Here is a 15586-nt window from a genome sequence, read left to right as displayed (position 1 = left end):
GGCGAAAGTTGCAGTGAGCCAATATCACAACATTGCACTCCAGCCTGGGTGACAGAGGGAGACTCCATCTCAAAAAAAAAAAAAAAGAAAGAAAGAAAGAAAAAGAAAATATGCAAATTTTAGAAGCTATGCTTCTTACAGTAGGTTTTATTAATGCTGGAAAAAGGATTGCAATTGAACCAAAGTATTTGATAAAACTTTGGGAATATGATGTTTAGTACGCATCAGGTTACTCTTTTTTTTTTGAGATGGGGGTCTCACTCTGTCACCCAGGCTGGAATACAGTGGCATGATTATAGCTCACTGCAACCTCCACCTCCCAGGCTCAAGTGATCCTCCCACCCCAGCCCCTCAAGTAGCTGGGGCCACTGTGGCACACCACCACGCCTGGCTAATTTTTGGTATTTTTTGTAGAAATGGGGTTTCATCATGTTGCCCAGGGTGGTCTCAAACTCCTGAGCTCAGTTGATCTGCCTGCCTTGGCTTCCCAAATTGCTGGGATGACAGGCATAACCCACCTCCCCCACTGCCAGAATCAGTTTATTCTTGCTGTTTGTTTGCAACAACAAACATAAACATCAGAGAGACTAATAGTCTTTACAGCTATAGATATAGCATAGTGAGCCTTGACTACAACTGCATGCTGCTACAGACAGCTCAACTTATGCTAATCTGGGCTGTGGGTAGACTTGGCAATTCACTCGTACCCCAAAGGAGCAACCAGCTGACCCAGGGTATCTAGAAAGTGGTAGCAGCTGCTAATCCTTAGATGTCTACAGAATAATCCATGAGGTAGTTAATTGTTTCAAACTCTTAGAAAATGATGTATGAACAACTGGGGCTCATATAAACATTCCAGATTATACTCCTCCACCCACCTTTTTTTTTTTAAGGAGAAATGATATACTTAACTGAATATATCAAGGGAATCAGTGTCTCTTCCTTCCTCTCATCAACACCTCCTCACTCCCCAAAGCCTGGATTCTGATGTGAATTCTAAGTCACAGGATAGAATAGGGGAGTGAAGAATAGTTAACTTCTTTGATTTATAAGGTTGAGTGTATCAGATTGTTCTGTGAAAATAAAGGCCATACTTATTCTGTATCAGAGTGTAGTATATGTTTACATTTGAATCAATAGGTCATTGTGCCTTTTCTGTGAAATGAACCTCAAATACTAGAGTCCCTGAGACTGTTGAACCACTTGTTATGACAGTCCAGTAAAGAAAACTAAACTTGAACTGAAACGATCTTTGTATAAGGTGGTAAGTTTTTTACTTTCTGGATCAGCAATGATTGATTCATACTATCTAGCAATTTTATTTCTTTCCCCTAATTAGCAGCATTGGGTAGAATGAGCTACCTTGTTATAGTGACTTTCTGAGACCATTTTAAGAACCCTTCGCAGTTCACTGTGATAAAAGCTATATATTTGAAGTACTATCTCACACCTTTGTTTAAAAGGTACAGAATATCTTTATTAGGGTCTGTGTACTTAAACTAGACTTCATAAAACAGGATTTTTCTTTTTCAGGATGGTAGAGGATTCTGCGTATACTTAAAGCTAGGGCCTTAAACAGGTTATTTCACTTTTTTCTCTATCTTTATTTTCTCTTTACTAGAGAGATTATATCATTGGCAAAAGGTGACTTTGCCCTAGCCTTAAACAGTTAGCATCCCATTTTATGGATGGTACCTTGTTCTTGACATCTGCAAGAAAAGTTTGAGGCAAGGAAAGTTAAATGGAAGCATAGACTAAGGTGTTATATGACATGTTCAAATACTGCACATACTTGGAATTCTGAGAATAATCATGCTGTAATCTTTCATTGTAGGTCATGTGAAACTAACAGACTTTGGACTACGCAAAGAATCTATTCATGATGGAACAGTCACACACATGTTTTGTGGAACAATAAAATACATGTGAGCTGCATGTTAAACATAATTGGTTTGGGGGTAATAGCTAATTTTACCTGTTTTAAGGAATAGTATCTGTTTTCTGTAGCCTCATTGACTCTGTATATTGTTTTTAAAATTCTAATTCAGATGATATGCAAATGGGTGCATTTTTAAACATATTATTTTCCTCATTGTAGGGCCCCTGAAATCTTGATGAGAAGTGGCCACAATCGTGCTGTGGATTGGTGGAGTTTGGGAGCATTCATGTATGACATGCTGACTGGAGCAGTAGGTGCACAGTTAAAAGCTGTGTGTATTATGGTCTGTGCTGAGTCACTGTAGCAAGAGACCTGTCCTGTGCTTTCTGAAAATGTTACCAGTGGAGTTTTCAAAGCCCAAAGATTTGTTATTAGCAGTTTAACACTAATAATGCTGTATGATTATATGGGATCTCATACTTTCAGAAACATTTTCATTTAAATGATCTATGTCATAGCAGGCCTGTGAAATAGATGTTGAACAGATAATGCCCTTATTTTATAAATGGAGAAATTGAAGCATAAAATCACATGGCTCACTTATTATCACACAGCAAGTTAACGGTGGAAACACAGGCTTCCTTCCAGGACACTGCTACTTCCTCTGTCCTGTTGCTTAAAAACTGCACGTCTGCCGGGCACTGTGGTGCATGCCTGTAGCCCAAGCTACTCAGGAGGCTGAGGTGGGAGGATCATTTGAGCTAAGGATTATTAATAGAATCTAGCCTTGACAACATAGCAAGACCCTGTCTCTAAAACAAAATAAAGGTCTTTAGCAGTTAGCCCATTTCACAGCATACATTTCTGATCTCCATGCATAACTAATTCAGGAAATAGATATTGTTATTTAAAATTTGTTTCATATATACTAATATTTTTCACTTGTCTTCTACTCTTAGCCCCCATTTACTGGGGAGAATAGAAAGAAAACAATTGACAACATCCTCAAATGTAAACTCAATTTGCCTCCCTACCTCACACAAGAAGCCAGAGGTCTGCTTAAAAAGGTAAGGTTCTTAAATGGTCACTGACACTGTAAGATTCAATGACTAGGATTTAACTAGATAGAATTTAATGTATATTTTGAATAATATATATGGAACCAAAAGAGTCTTTGAATTTTGAAGGCAAAGTACAGATTTGTTTAACGACTTTCTTTTCGTATTCTTTTTTTTAATTTTTTTTTTTTGAGACGGAGTCTCACTCTGTCGCCCAGGCTAGAGTGCAGTGGTGCCATCTTGGCTCACTGCAACCTCAGTCCCCCAGGTCCAAGCAATTCTCCTGCCTCAGCCTCTCGAGTAGCTGGGATTACAGGCGCCCACCACCACGCCCAGCTAATTCTTGTATTTTTAATAGAGACAGGATTTTACCATGTTGGTCAGGCTGGTCTGGAACACCTGACCTCAGGTGATCCACCTGCCTTGGCCTCTCAAAGTGCTGGGATTACAGGCCCTTAAACAATTTTTCAGTAGTAATTAGTAAACTATATATTTTTTACTTTTCTTTTTTTTTTTAAATGGAGTCTTACTCTATTGTCCAGGCTGGAGTACAATGGCATGATCTTGGTTCACTGCAACCTCCGCCTCCCAGGTTCAAGTGATTCTCCTGCCTCAGTCTCCCTAGTAGCTGGGATTACAGGCATGCCCCATCATGCCTGGCTAATTTTTGTATTTTTAGTAGAGAAGGGGTTTCACCATGTTGGCCAGGCTGGTCTCGAACTCCCAACCTCAGGTGATCCACCTGCCTCAGCCTCCCAAAGTGCTGAGATTATAGGCATGAGCCACCGTGCCCAGCCAATAAACTATATTTTCTCAAGGCAAAGTAGACAAACAAAGTCTAAAAAGGAAAAAAATCAGTTTGACTAAGGTTCTTTATCCTCTTTAAAGCTGCTGAAAAGAAATGCTGCTTCTCATCTGTGAGCTGGTCCTGGGGATGCTGGAGAAGTGCAAGTAGAGATTGGCATGTTTGCTGTTTTGTGGGGAAGATAATGCTAGTTTTATGTATTTCTGAGGGTTATATGTAGTTGCTTATAAGTTTAGCTTATTTTGTGACTTGTAACTTCAAAAAGGTGATTATCAATCCAGCAAAGTCTAGTCCCCTCAACTTTTCTTTCTGCTGTTTTTCCCTAGGCTCATCCATTCTTTAGACACATTAACTGGGAAAAACTTCTGGCTCAAAAGGTGGAGCCCCCTTTTAAACCTCTGTTGGTAAGTATACATGAAAGCGTATAATTGGGTGCAGTGGCTCACGCCTGTAATCCCCAAACTTTAAAGGGCCGAGGTGGGAGGATTGTTTGAAGCCAGGAGTTCAAGACCAGCATAGGCAACGTAACAAGACTCCATCTCTACAAAACATTTAAAAGTTAGCTGGGTGTGGTGGCTTGTGCCTGTAAGTCCCAGCTACTTGCCAGGCTGAGGCAGGAAGATCGCTTGAGATTGTTTTAGAATAAGAAAAATCTCGGCCGGGCGCAGTGGCTCAGGCCTGTAATCCCAGCACTTTGGGAGGCCGAGGCGGGCGGATCACGAGGTCAGGAGATCGAGACCATCCTGGCTAACACAGTGAAACCCCGTCTCTACTAAAAATACAAACAATTAGCCAGGCGCGGTGGTGGGCGCCTGTAGTCCCAGCTGCTCTGGAGGCTGAAGCAGGAGAATGGCGTGAACCCGGGAGGTGGAGCTTGCAGTGAGCCGAGATTGTGCCACTGCACCCCAGCCTGGGCGACAGAGCAAGACTCTGTCTCAAAAAAAAAAAAAAAAAAAGAAAGAACTAGTTTACAGTCCCACCAACAGTGTAAAAGTGTTCCTATTTCTCCACATCCTCTCCAGCACCTGTTGTTTCCTGACTTGTTAATGATTGCCATTCTAACTGGTGTGAGATGGTATCTCATTGTGGTTTTGATTTGCATTTCTCTGATGGCCAGTGACGGTGAGCATTTTTTCATGTGTTTTTTGGCTGCATAAATGTCTTCTTTTGAGAAGTGTCTGTTCATGTCCTTCGCCCACTTTTTGATGGGGTTGTTTGTTTTTTTCTTGTAAATTTGTTGGAGTTCATTGTAGATTCTGGATATTAGCCCTTTGTCAGATGAGTAGGTTGTGAAAATTTTCTCCCATTTTGTAGGTTGCCTGTTCACTCTGATGGTAGTTTCCTTTGCTGTGCAGAAGCTCTTTAGTTTAATTAGATCCCATTTGTCAATTTTGGCTTTTGTTGCCATTGCTTTTGGTGTTTTAGACATGAAGTCCTTGCCCATGCCTATGTCCTGAATGGTAATGCCTAGGTTTTCTTCTAGGGTTTTTATGGTTTTAGGTCTAACATTTAAGTCTTTAATCCATCTTGAATTGATTTTTGTATAAGGTGTAAGGAAGGGATCCAGTTTCAGCTTTCTACATATGGCTAGCCAGTTTTCCCAGCACCATTTATTAAATAGGGAATCCTTTTCCCATTTCTTGTTTTTGTCAGGTTTGTCAAAGATCAGATACTTGTAGATATGTGGCATTATTTCTGACGGCTCTGTTCTGTTCCATTGATCTATATCTCTGTTTTGGTACCAGTACCATGCTGTTTTGGTTACTGTAGCCTTGTAGTATAGTTTGAAGTCAGGTAGTGTGATGCCTCCAGCTTTGTTCTTTTGGCTTAGGATTGACTTGGCGATGCGGGCTCTTTTTTGGTTCCATATGAACTTTAAAGTAGTTTTCTCCAATTCTGTGAAGAAAGTCATTGGTAGCTTGATGGGGATGGCATTGAATCTGTAAATTACCTTGGGAAGGATGGCCATTTTCATGATATTGATTCTTCCTACCCATGAGCGTGGAATGTTCTTCCATTTGTTTGTATCCTCTTTTATTTCCTTGAGCAGTGGTTTGTAGTTCTCCTTGAAGAGGTCTTTCACATCCCTTGTAAGTTGGATTCCTAGGTATTTTATTCTCTTTGAAGCAACTGTGAATGGGAGTTCACTCATGATTTGGCTCTCTGTTTGTCTGTTATTGATGTATAAGAATGCTTGTGATTTTTGCACATTGATTTTGTATCCTGAGACTTTGCTGAAGTTGCTTATCAGCTTAAGGAGATTTTGGGCTGAGACAATGGGCTTTTCTAGATATACTATCATGTCATCTGCAAACAGGGACAATTTGACTTCCTCTTTTCCTAATTGAATACCCTTGATTTCCTTCTCCTGCCTAATTGCCCTGGCCAGAACTTCCAACACCTTGTGGAAGTCAGTGTGGCGATTCCTCAGGGATCTAGAACTAGAAATTCCATTCGACCCAGCCATCCCATTACTGGGTATATACCCAAAGGACTATAAATCATGCTGCTATAAAGACACATGCACACGTATGTTTATTGCCGCATTATTCACAATAGCAAAGACTTGGAACCAACCCAAATGTCCAACAATGATAGACTGGATTAAGAAAATGTGGCACATATACCCCATGGAATACTGTGCAGCCATAAAAAATGATGAGTTCGTGTCCTTTGTAGGGACATGGATGAAATTGGAAATCATCATTCTCAGTAAACTATCGCAAGAACAAATAACCAAACACCGTATATTCTCACTCATAGGTGGGAATTGAACAATGAGAACACATGGACACAGGAAGGGGAACATCACACTTCGGGGACTGTTGTGGGGTGGGGGGAGGGGGGAGGGATAGCATTGGGAGATATACCTAATGCTAGATGACGAGTTGGTGGGTGCAGCGCACCAGCATGGCACATGTATACATATGTAACTTACCTGCACATTGCGCACATGTACCATAAAACCTAAAGTATAATAATAATAATAATAAAAGAAAAAAAAAAGAAAGAAAGAAAAGAAAAATCTCAGAGCAGACAGAAACATTATTTTTATTAGCAGTTCAAAGATCTCTGGTTTATCCTCTCTTCAGCATCTTTGTTTTTATTTTTTATTTATTTTATTTTATACATATATATATATATATTTTTTTTTTTTTCTGAGATGGAGTCTCACTCTGTCGCCCAGGCTGGAGTGCAGTGGCACGATCTCGGCTCACTGCAAGCTCCGCCTCCCGGGTTCACGCCATTCTCCTGCCTCAGCCTCCCTAGTAGCTGGGACTACAGGCGCCCGCCACCACTCCCGGCTAATTTTTTGTATTTTTAGCAGAGACGGGGTTTCACCGTGTTAGCCAGGATGGTCTCGATTTCCTGACCTCATGATCTGTCCGCCTCGGCCTCCAAAAGTGCTGCGATTACAGGCGTGAGCCACCGCGCCCGGCCTGTTTATTTTATTTTGAGACGAGGTCTCACTCTGTCACTCAGGAAGGAGTGCAGTAGCACGATCACAGTTCAATGCAGCCTTGACCTCCCCAGGCTCAGGTGATTCTCCCACCTCAGCTTCCTGAATATCTGCGACTACAGACATGTGTCACCATACCTGGCTAATTTTTTTGTATTTTTTGTAGAAACGGGGTTTCGCCATGTCGCCCAGGCTGGTCTCGAACTCCTGCACTCAAGTGATCCACCCACCTCAGCCTCTCAAAGTGCTGGGATTACAGGTGTGGGCTTCTGCACCCAGCCAAGCATCTTTTATTTTTGTACTATCTTTTAAAGAACTAAAACCAGTGGCAATTGACTGCATTAGATACTCTTAAGTCAGTTACCTAAGACAATTAAATATTTCAGGTAGTTGGGACTTTTTTTGGTTTGTTTTATTTTGCTTAATTTAACTATTTTAAATATGATTCTCTGGGAATTTTTTCTTCAAAATATAGAATATGTGTGCATTCGTTTGCTAGGCTTGCTGCAACAAAGTACCACAAACCGTGGTTCTTAGAAAACAGAAATTTATTATCTCGTAGATCTGGAGACTAGAAACTCTAGATCACGTTGTTAGAGTTGGTTTCTTTGACTACTGTGAGAAACTGTATGTTCCATGCCTCTCCCCTGGCATCTGGTGGTTTGCTGGTAATCTTTGTCATTCTTTGGCTTGTAGGTGCATCACTCGGATCTCTGCCTTCATGTTCACATGGTGTTCTACCTGTGTGCATATCTGTGGCCAAATTTCCCCTTTTTATAAGGATACCAGGCATATTGGATTAGGGTTCCTCTCTACTCCAGTAGGACCTCATCTTCACTAATTACATCTGCAATAACCCTTTCCAAATAAGGTCACATTCTGAGGAACTAGAGGTTAGAATTTCAACATATGAAATTTTTGGGGGTGGGTAAGGCACACAATTCAACCCATAACAATATGTTTATGAGTAAATGAGTTAGTGTGTTATTGTCTTTCTGCCACCTCAGAATCTGAGAAAACACAGTTTCTTTTTCCATTCTTTGGGCTGTAGGTGGAGAAGGAGGAGGATGATGATGGTGATTATGTTTTGGTCATGGAGCATAATGTGACCCACTTTTAAAAACAATAAACAATTGTAAGGAGGATAACTGTCATACACCTACTGCCCAGCTTAAAAATAATTAGATCATCTTGTTTAAACATAACTGTCATCCCGTCATCACACCTAAGAAGCTGACACTTTCCCCAGTTTTTTTTTCCTCTTTTTTTTTTGAGATAGGGTCTTTCTCTGTTGCCCAGGCTGGAGTGCAGTGGCATGATAGTGGCTCATGGCAGCCTCAACTTCCGAGGCTCAAGGGATCCTCCCATATAGCTGGGACCACAGGGGTGCATCACCACATCCAATTTTTTGAATTTTTCTAGAGATGAGGTCTCCCTGTGTTGCCCCACCTAATTTTTGTTGTTGTTGTTGTTCCATTCTTTTTTTTTTTTTTCTCCTGTTTGTAAGGATTTAATCAAGGTCTGTATGTAGTTTGGTTACTATGTCTCTTAGGTCTCTTTTCATTTATAGATTCCCCTCTTGATTTATTGAAGAAACGGGGTCATTTGTCCTGTAGAATTCTCAAATTTTGATTTTGCTGATATTATCCCCAGAGTATCATTGACTATGTTCATCTGTTCCCCAAATTTGCAAAAACTGGTAGTTAAATTTAGGTGGTTGATCTGATTCAGATTAAACTCTCAATATTGCATATGCTTTGATCAGGAGGCATAATGTGTACTTGTGTGTGTGTATGTGTGTTTTTTTTAGTTATGTTCGTGGTCACTGTCTGTGTCAGCATTTCACTACCAGGGTAATTTGGCAATGTCTGGAGACACACTGATTGTCACAGCTTGCGGGAGGGAATGCTATAGGTACCTTCAGGGGTAAGAGTCAGCACAGCACAGCCCCCTACAGCAAAGTGTTAATAGGCCTAAAATGTCAGTAGCCCTGAGGTTGAGAAACTCTGGCCTACTTTTATAATTTCATCAGGTGTTTGTGAAATGGTCTTATTCTGTTATTTCTTCTTTCTTTGTTAGCTGGAATTCTTTCATAAAGAGAAATTCTTTGATCAGTTAGTTACCCAAGGTACAGTTCATACAGGAAAGGCAGGATGTATGTTTGATTCTTTCCTAGTTTTCAAAATAATGAATTAGCTCCCTAGCATCTTCCAAAATTGACCAATGAACCTTGTGTGTGTGTTTTTTTCTTTTTTAGTGTGTTATGAGCTTACACGTTTTAACATATTTGTGTTTCATTTCATTGCAGTTATTTTTATTTATTCATTTATTGTTTTGAGGCAGGGTCTTACTCTGTCACCCAAGCTGTAGTGCAGTGGTATAATCTCTGCCCACTGCAGCCTTGACGTCCCGGCCTCCAGCAATCCTCCCACCTCACCCTCTTGAGTAGCTGGGACCACAGGTACACCACCATACCCAGCTAATTTTTGTGTTTCTGGTAGAGACGGGGTTTTGCCATGTTCACCAGGCTGGTCTTCAAATCCTGAGCACAAAAGCAATCCACCTGCCTCTGCCTCCCCAAAGTGTTGGGATGATAGGCGTGAGCCACCGCACCTGGCAGTTATTTTTTATTGATGCTCATTTTTTCCCTTCGTTGAATGCTGGGTGCAGTGAATGCTGGGTGCATCTTCATGTTGGGTTCTGAGTCCTTTTGACATGAGCACATTGTCTGGTGTTGTGTGAGAGAGCAAAATAAGGAAACTGGTGTTCTATGCTTACCTTGTACATTTTCCCCACACTTGGAATCAGCCATTCCTCCAGGGAGTGCAGGTTCACAGTCTGGGCTCCAAGAGAATTATAAGGTCAGTGTGGTCATCTTTTACTATTAAGTCAGATATTCTAAATTATTATTTACTTCCTACATTTGGCCCAAGAGTCTAACCAGATATTTTGGGAAAGAGAGAAGGAATTAAATAAATAAATCTCATGGTTACAACTGAAGTGATAACTATACTTTCACAAGGAACTATAACATAACCCATGCGGAATAGAAAATTATTTTTGCTCCTTTAGATTTCTAAAGGAATGAAATAAGCTGTGGGAAGAAATTTTAACTGGAGCATCTTACCAGTATTATTCATGTTTTAACTCTGCTTCAGTAGTTTTTCAGGTTTATTACAAACCTGCAGTAGCCAACTGAATTAATTATCTCTAAACAGGGATTTAGCCAGTGGACTAGGCACACTGAAGCTTTGTGAGAGGGGAAATTGATATTCACATTTTTTCCAGCTTGTTTTGAGCTCGATATGTTCTTTTTTTTTTTTTTTAATTGAGACAGACTCTCGCACTGTCACCTGGGCTGGTGTGCAGTGGCATGATCTCTGCTTGCTGCAAGCTCTGCCTCCCAGGTTCAAGCAATTCCCCTGCCTCAGCCTCCCGAGTAGCTAGGGTTACAGGCACCCGCCACCACGCCCGGCTGATGTTTTGTATTTTTAGTAGAGAGGGGGTTTTGCTATATTGGCCAGGCTGGTCTCGAACTCCTGACCTCATGATCTGCCCGCCTCAGCCTCCCAAAGTGCTGGGATTACAGGCGTAAGCCACCATGCCTAGTTGATATATTCACAGTTTTAATAGGAATAACAGTGTACTAAAATCTATTTTAGTGCATGTTTAAGATTTGAAGATGTAATTTGACTCAGTACTTTCCACTTGCATTTTTTTCTCATTCTGTGCCTGCTAAGACTATTCTAATACTTTATTATAGTTAACCCCTGTGAAAAGAGCTCCCAGAGCTTACAGTGCATTTGATTGATGTCATATAGACTATTCATTATTTTCTAAATTATTTTGTTTGTATAAAGCAATCTGAAGAGGATGTAAGTCAGTTTGATTCCAAGTTTACACGTCAGACACCTGTCGACAGCCCAGATGACGCAGCTCTCTGTGAAAGTGCCAATCAGGTCTTTCTGGTAAGTGAAAGAATTTCCATGTAGTCATGGGAAATTTTAAGTATGAGGATGGGTTCTTCGATAAGTAAATTCAGTTTGCTTGCTTTGCAGCTCCGTAGGTCACCTGGCCCACTTTTTTTTTTTTTTAAATAAGCCATGCTCTTATAACTTATTGATACCTACAAAATTGATTTTCATAATCCAACATTTTATTTTAGCAATTAGAGTGGGAATGTACAATTCTTTGAAGAGTATGATTCCCTTTTTCGGTTGGGCCACAGACTTAAAATGATGTTTGGCTTAGCATCTCAACCAAAAATTAAGTTATAGCAGTGGGAGAGAAAAACCTCACTAACTACATGTATTTTATTCCTGAAAGAGCTATAGATTTTTGGTACCTTTTTAATTTTTTTTCTTTTGAGACAGGGTCTCACCTTGTAGCCCAGGCTGGGTGTAGGGTGTAGTGGTGTGATCACAGTTCACTGCAGCCTTGACCTCCCAGGCTGAAGTGATCCACCCATTTCAGCCTCGTGAGTACCTGGACTACAGGCGTGTGCCACATCCAGCTAATTTTTTATTTTTTTGTAGAGACAGAGTCTCACTATTTTACTCCTGGAGTCAAGCTATCTTCCCGCCTCGGCTTCCCAAAGTGCCAAAATTATAGGCATGAGCCATCATTCCTGGCCCTATTTTTGGTGCTCTTAACATAAGTAGGGGATTTTTTTTTTTTTTTTTGAGACTGAGTCTCAGTCTGTCATCAGGCTAGAGTGCAGTAGCGCGATCTCAGCTCACTGCAACCTCTGCCTCCTGGGTTCAAGTGATTGTCCTGCCTCAGCCCCCTGAGTAGCTGGGACTACAGGCGCCTGCCACCATGCCCAGTTAATTTTTGTATTTTTAGTAGAGACAGGGCTTCACCATGTTGGCCGGGATGGTCTCAATTTCTTGACCTTATGATCCACCCGCCTTGGCCTCCCAAAAGTGCTGGGATTATAGGCATGAGCCACCGCGCCCGGCCAAGTAGGGGATTTTTTAAAACTAATTGTGAATATTTGACACCAAATTATATTGGTTCATATGTAATAGTGAATTCTCATTGTAGAAATATCTGTATAGATTTATAGCTTGTCTTCTCAGAAAAGTAAAGGTTTTAGATATTGGCCAACAGAAATGATGGATTTATATCAGATGACCATCAATGCATACATACTATTTTGCTTAAATATCATATATGTTTATTTTATTACTGTACTTATATGTCACATGAACCATTATCTCATTTTGTATCCTTTTTTTTCTTTTGTCATTCCTTTTTGGACTACCTCTAGGGAGAATAGAATATGGAGACAACAATTGTTTGGGAGTGTTTTTTTCCCTCTTTTTGAGTTCACTGGATTTGTCACTAACTTAATTCTATGCTTTTCTTCCCCACACTGCTCACTACGTAACACAAGTAGTGTTGTATCTTATGGGATGTGAAATAAGCTCTAAAGTTAGCATGGGGTTGGGACATGGTGGCTCATGCCTATAACCTTGAGGTCAGGAGTTCGAGACCAGCCTGGCCCACATGGTGAAACCCCATCTCTACCAAAAATACAAAAATTAGCCGGGTGTGGTGGCATGTACCTGTGGTACCAACTACTTAGGAGGCTGAGGCAGGAGAATGACTTGAACCCGAGAGGCAGAGGTTGCAGGAGCCAAGATCATGCCACTGCACTCCAGCCTGGGTGACAGAGTGAGTGAGACTCTGTATCAAAAAAAAATTAATTAAAAAAATAAAGTTAGCATGGAATGCAAAAGTTGTGTATAGTACAGTATGGTTTCAAGTAAACAACACTGAATAGTAATAATCCTATAAATTAGTAATATAGAGCACGTAGGCAAAATATAATCTTACAGTATTAATTACATAAGAGATAAAAGATGAGTGAGTGCATGCATGTTTTTAAATTCAAGTTTGATGTGTGCGTGATCAAAGTTACGGCATCTCTGTTAGTAAAATCTTAGGTTCAGTTAGGGAAGTGAGCATGAATCACTTTAATTTTGGCTTTTTTTCTCTCTCATGTATTACTGATGTGGAATTTATAGCTTTGATTTAACATAGAGACCTTTTTGTCAATTGAACATTGCAGAATTTCAACTTATGTGACAGTTTTTCCCCCACAAAATAGAAGCATTTTATTTAGCTACCAAGAAATCCAAAGTTGTGGTGGTAAACGTGAGATATTGAAGCTTTCATTGCCAGTTAAAGTATTGCTGAGCTTTTCACAATTACTTAAATTGGCTATAACTGATGAACAGAGCAACTCATGTGTTAGGTTGTAGCCAGAATTCTGTACATAAAGTGGGTCTCTTTAAACATTAGTTAAAAAAATAGGCCGGGCACAGTGGCTCATGCCTGTAATCCCAGCACTTTGAGAGGCTGAAGTGGGTGGATCACAAGGTCAGGAGTTCCGGAACAGCCTGGCCAATATGGTGAAACCCCATCTCTACTAAAAATACAAATATTAGCCAAGTGTGGTGGCACACACCTGTAATTCCATCTACTCGGGAGGCTGAGGCAGGAGAATCACTTGAAACTGGGAGGTGGCAGTTGCAGTGAGCCAAGATCATGCCAATGCACTCCAGCCTGAGCAACAGAGTGAGACTCTGTCTCAAAAAAAAAAAAAAAAAAATCCACATACATAAGAAGAGAATATGCATTACAAAAATCAGCAGAGCCTCACATTCAAGGATTTTCTACACAAGAAACCATTCCTAAAATATGTGCTTGGAATTACTAAGGTTTCTCTTGCAAACATTTTAATAACACCTCATTCTTTAGGGGTATGGTTATATATGTCATGTTATTAGATCTTTACAGCAACTCTCCTGGGTAAAGCGGTTATTACTAGGTCATTTTATAGAAGGAAAAATAATCAGTACTTTTTTTTGCTTTACTTCAGTAGCTATTGCCTCCTTCAATTTGACATTTCAATCCTGGCATATAGTGGGGGGCTCAACAAATATTTGTTGGAGGAATGCCATTTAAAATACAATGATTGGATAGGAGAATATTTGAGGGCATTAGCATTTTTTAAACGCCAAAAAAATTACAATTGGACTTATGAGATTTTGATTTTTTTGTATATTTTCTTTTAAAAAATAAGCTTCTCTAGGCTGGACTTGCTGGCTCATGCCTGTAATCCCAGAAGTTTGGGAGGCTGAGGCAGGTGGAACACCTGAGGTCAGGAGTTTGAGACCAGCCTGGCCAACATGGTGAAAACCCGTCTCTACTAAAAATACAAAATTTAGCTGGCTGTTGTGGCACACACCTGTAATCCCAGCTACTAGGGAGGCTGAGGCAGGAAAATCGCTTGAACCCAGGAGGCGGATGTTGCAGTGAGCCGAGATCACACCACTGCACTCCAGCCTGGGTGACAGAGCAAGACTCTGTCTCAAAAATAAATAAATAAAGCATATAAATAAATAAATAAGCTTCTCTTTTGGCTTCTTCCAATGTAGTCTCTTTGAGTAGGAAGAAATTGCTATGATTTAAACTAACAAATTCTTTTTTTTTTTTTTTGAGATGGAGTCTCACTCTTATTGCCCAGGCTGGAGTTCAGTGGCGTGAACTTGGCTCACTGCAACCTGTGCTGCCTGGGTTCAAGTAATTCTCCTGCCTCAGCCTCCCAAGTAGCTGGGATTACAGGTGCCTGCCATCCCACCTGGCTAATTTTTGTAGTTTTAGTACAGATGGGGTGTCACCATCTTGGCCAGGCTGGTCTTGAACTCCTGGTCTCAATCTGCTGACCTATATCCACCCGCCTCGGCTTCCCAAAGTGCTGGGATTACAGGTGTGAGCCATTACGCCCGGCCGACAGGTAAATTCTTATATCAAAAACCTGAGTTAGACTTGGTCCCTGGAGCTGTTTTCCATCTCTAAAAAGATGATGTCAAGCTATCATGTATAATAAATAACAACTCAATTGACCACATATTTTCCTTTAAGCCTAATGATGAAATAATATTATAATGAAATACTTAGAAGTTTTAAGGGAAAAAATCCCTTAGGTCATTAAATTAAAATTTAAACCAAAACAATAACTTCACTGTTTTAGGATGAAATTGGCATATGAAAGGTTTGATAGTGAACGACAGTAAGATTAACCTACTACAGCATTTGCCTTTAGCTTTTACTGAGTAATACCTGAAGCTATCATAAATGTGCAAATGAAGATATTATTTATTGTATTACTGCTGAGATTAATATTGTCTTTTTCAGATTTCTAAAACATTACAAAAAATGCACACATGAGGGCGCTCTCATCAGCCAGATATGGAGACGGTAGGCATTTCTTGACTGTTAAGTCAAAACTAGTTCTATACTTTTACTGATGGAAAAATCAAGGTCCACCAAAGAGGTTATGATTCTACATGAGTTATTCTCTAGAGGAAATA

At 40.3% G+C, this 15586-nt stretch overlaps 1 protein-coding gene across 8 annotated transcripts in view; it reads left to right on the top strand.

Moving 5' to 3' along the window:
* Positions 1–15586, top strand: part of LOC129016569 (ribosomal protein S6 kinase beta-1-like) — a 32492-nt gene that overhangs the window by 2213 nt on the left and 14693 nt on the right. For 7 of the 8 annotated variants that reach the window (XM_063655454.1, XM_063655455.1, XM_063655450.1 and 4 more), the window contains 5 exons: positions 1835–1925; positions 2099–2210; positions 2839–2946; positions 4069–4146; positions 11063–11170. In XM_063655454.1, coding sequence (XP_063511524.1) covers positions 1835–1925; positions 2099–2210; positions 2839–2946; positions 4069–4146; positions 11063–11170 — 497 coding nt within the window. The remainder of the gene's footprint in view (positions 1–1834; positions 1926–2098; positions 2211–2838; positions 2947–4068; positions 4147–11062; positions 11171–15586) is intronic. The other variant, XM_063655451.1, reaches the window with a different exon arrangement.

The sequence above is a fragment of the Pongo pygmaeus genome, chromosome 19, assembly GCF_028885625.2.
Source record: "Pongo pygmaeus isolate AG05252 chromosome 19, NHGRI_mPonPyg2-v2.0_pri, whole genome shotgun sequence".
NCBI classification, from domain to species: Eukaryota; Metazoa; Chordata; class Mammalia; order Primates; family Hominidae; genus Pongo; species Pongo pygmaeus.
This window is presented reverse-complemented; position numbering and strand designations above follow the sequence as displayed.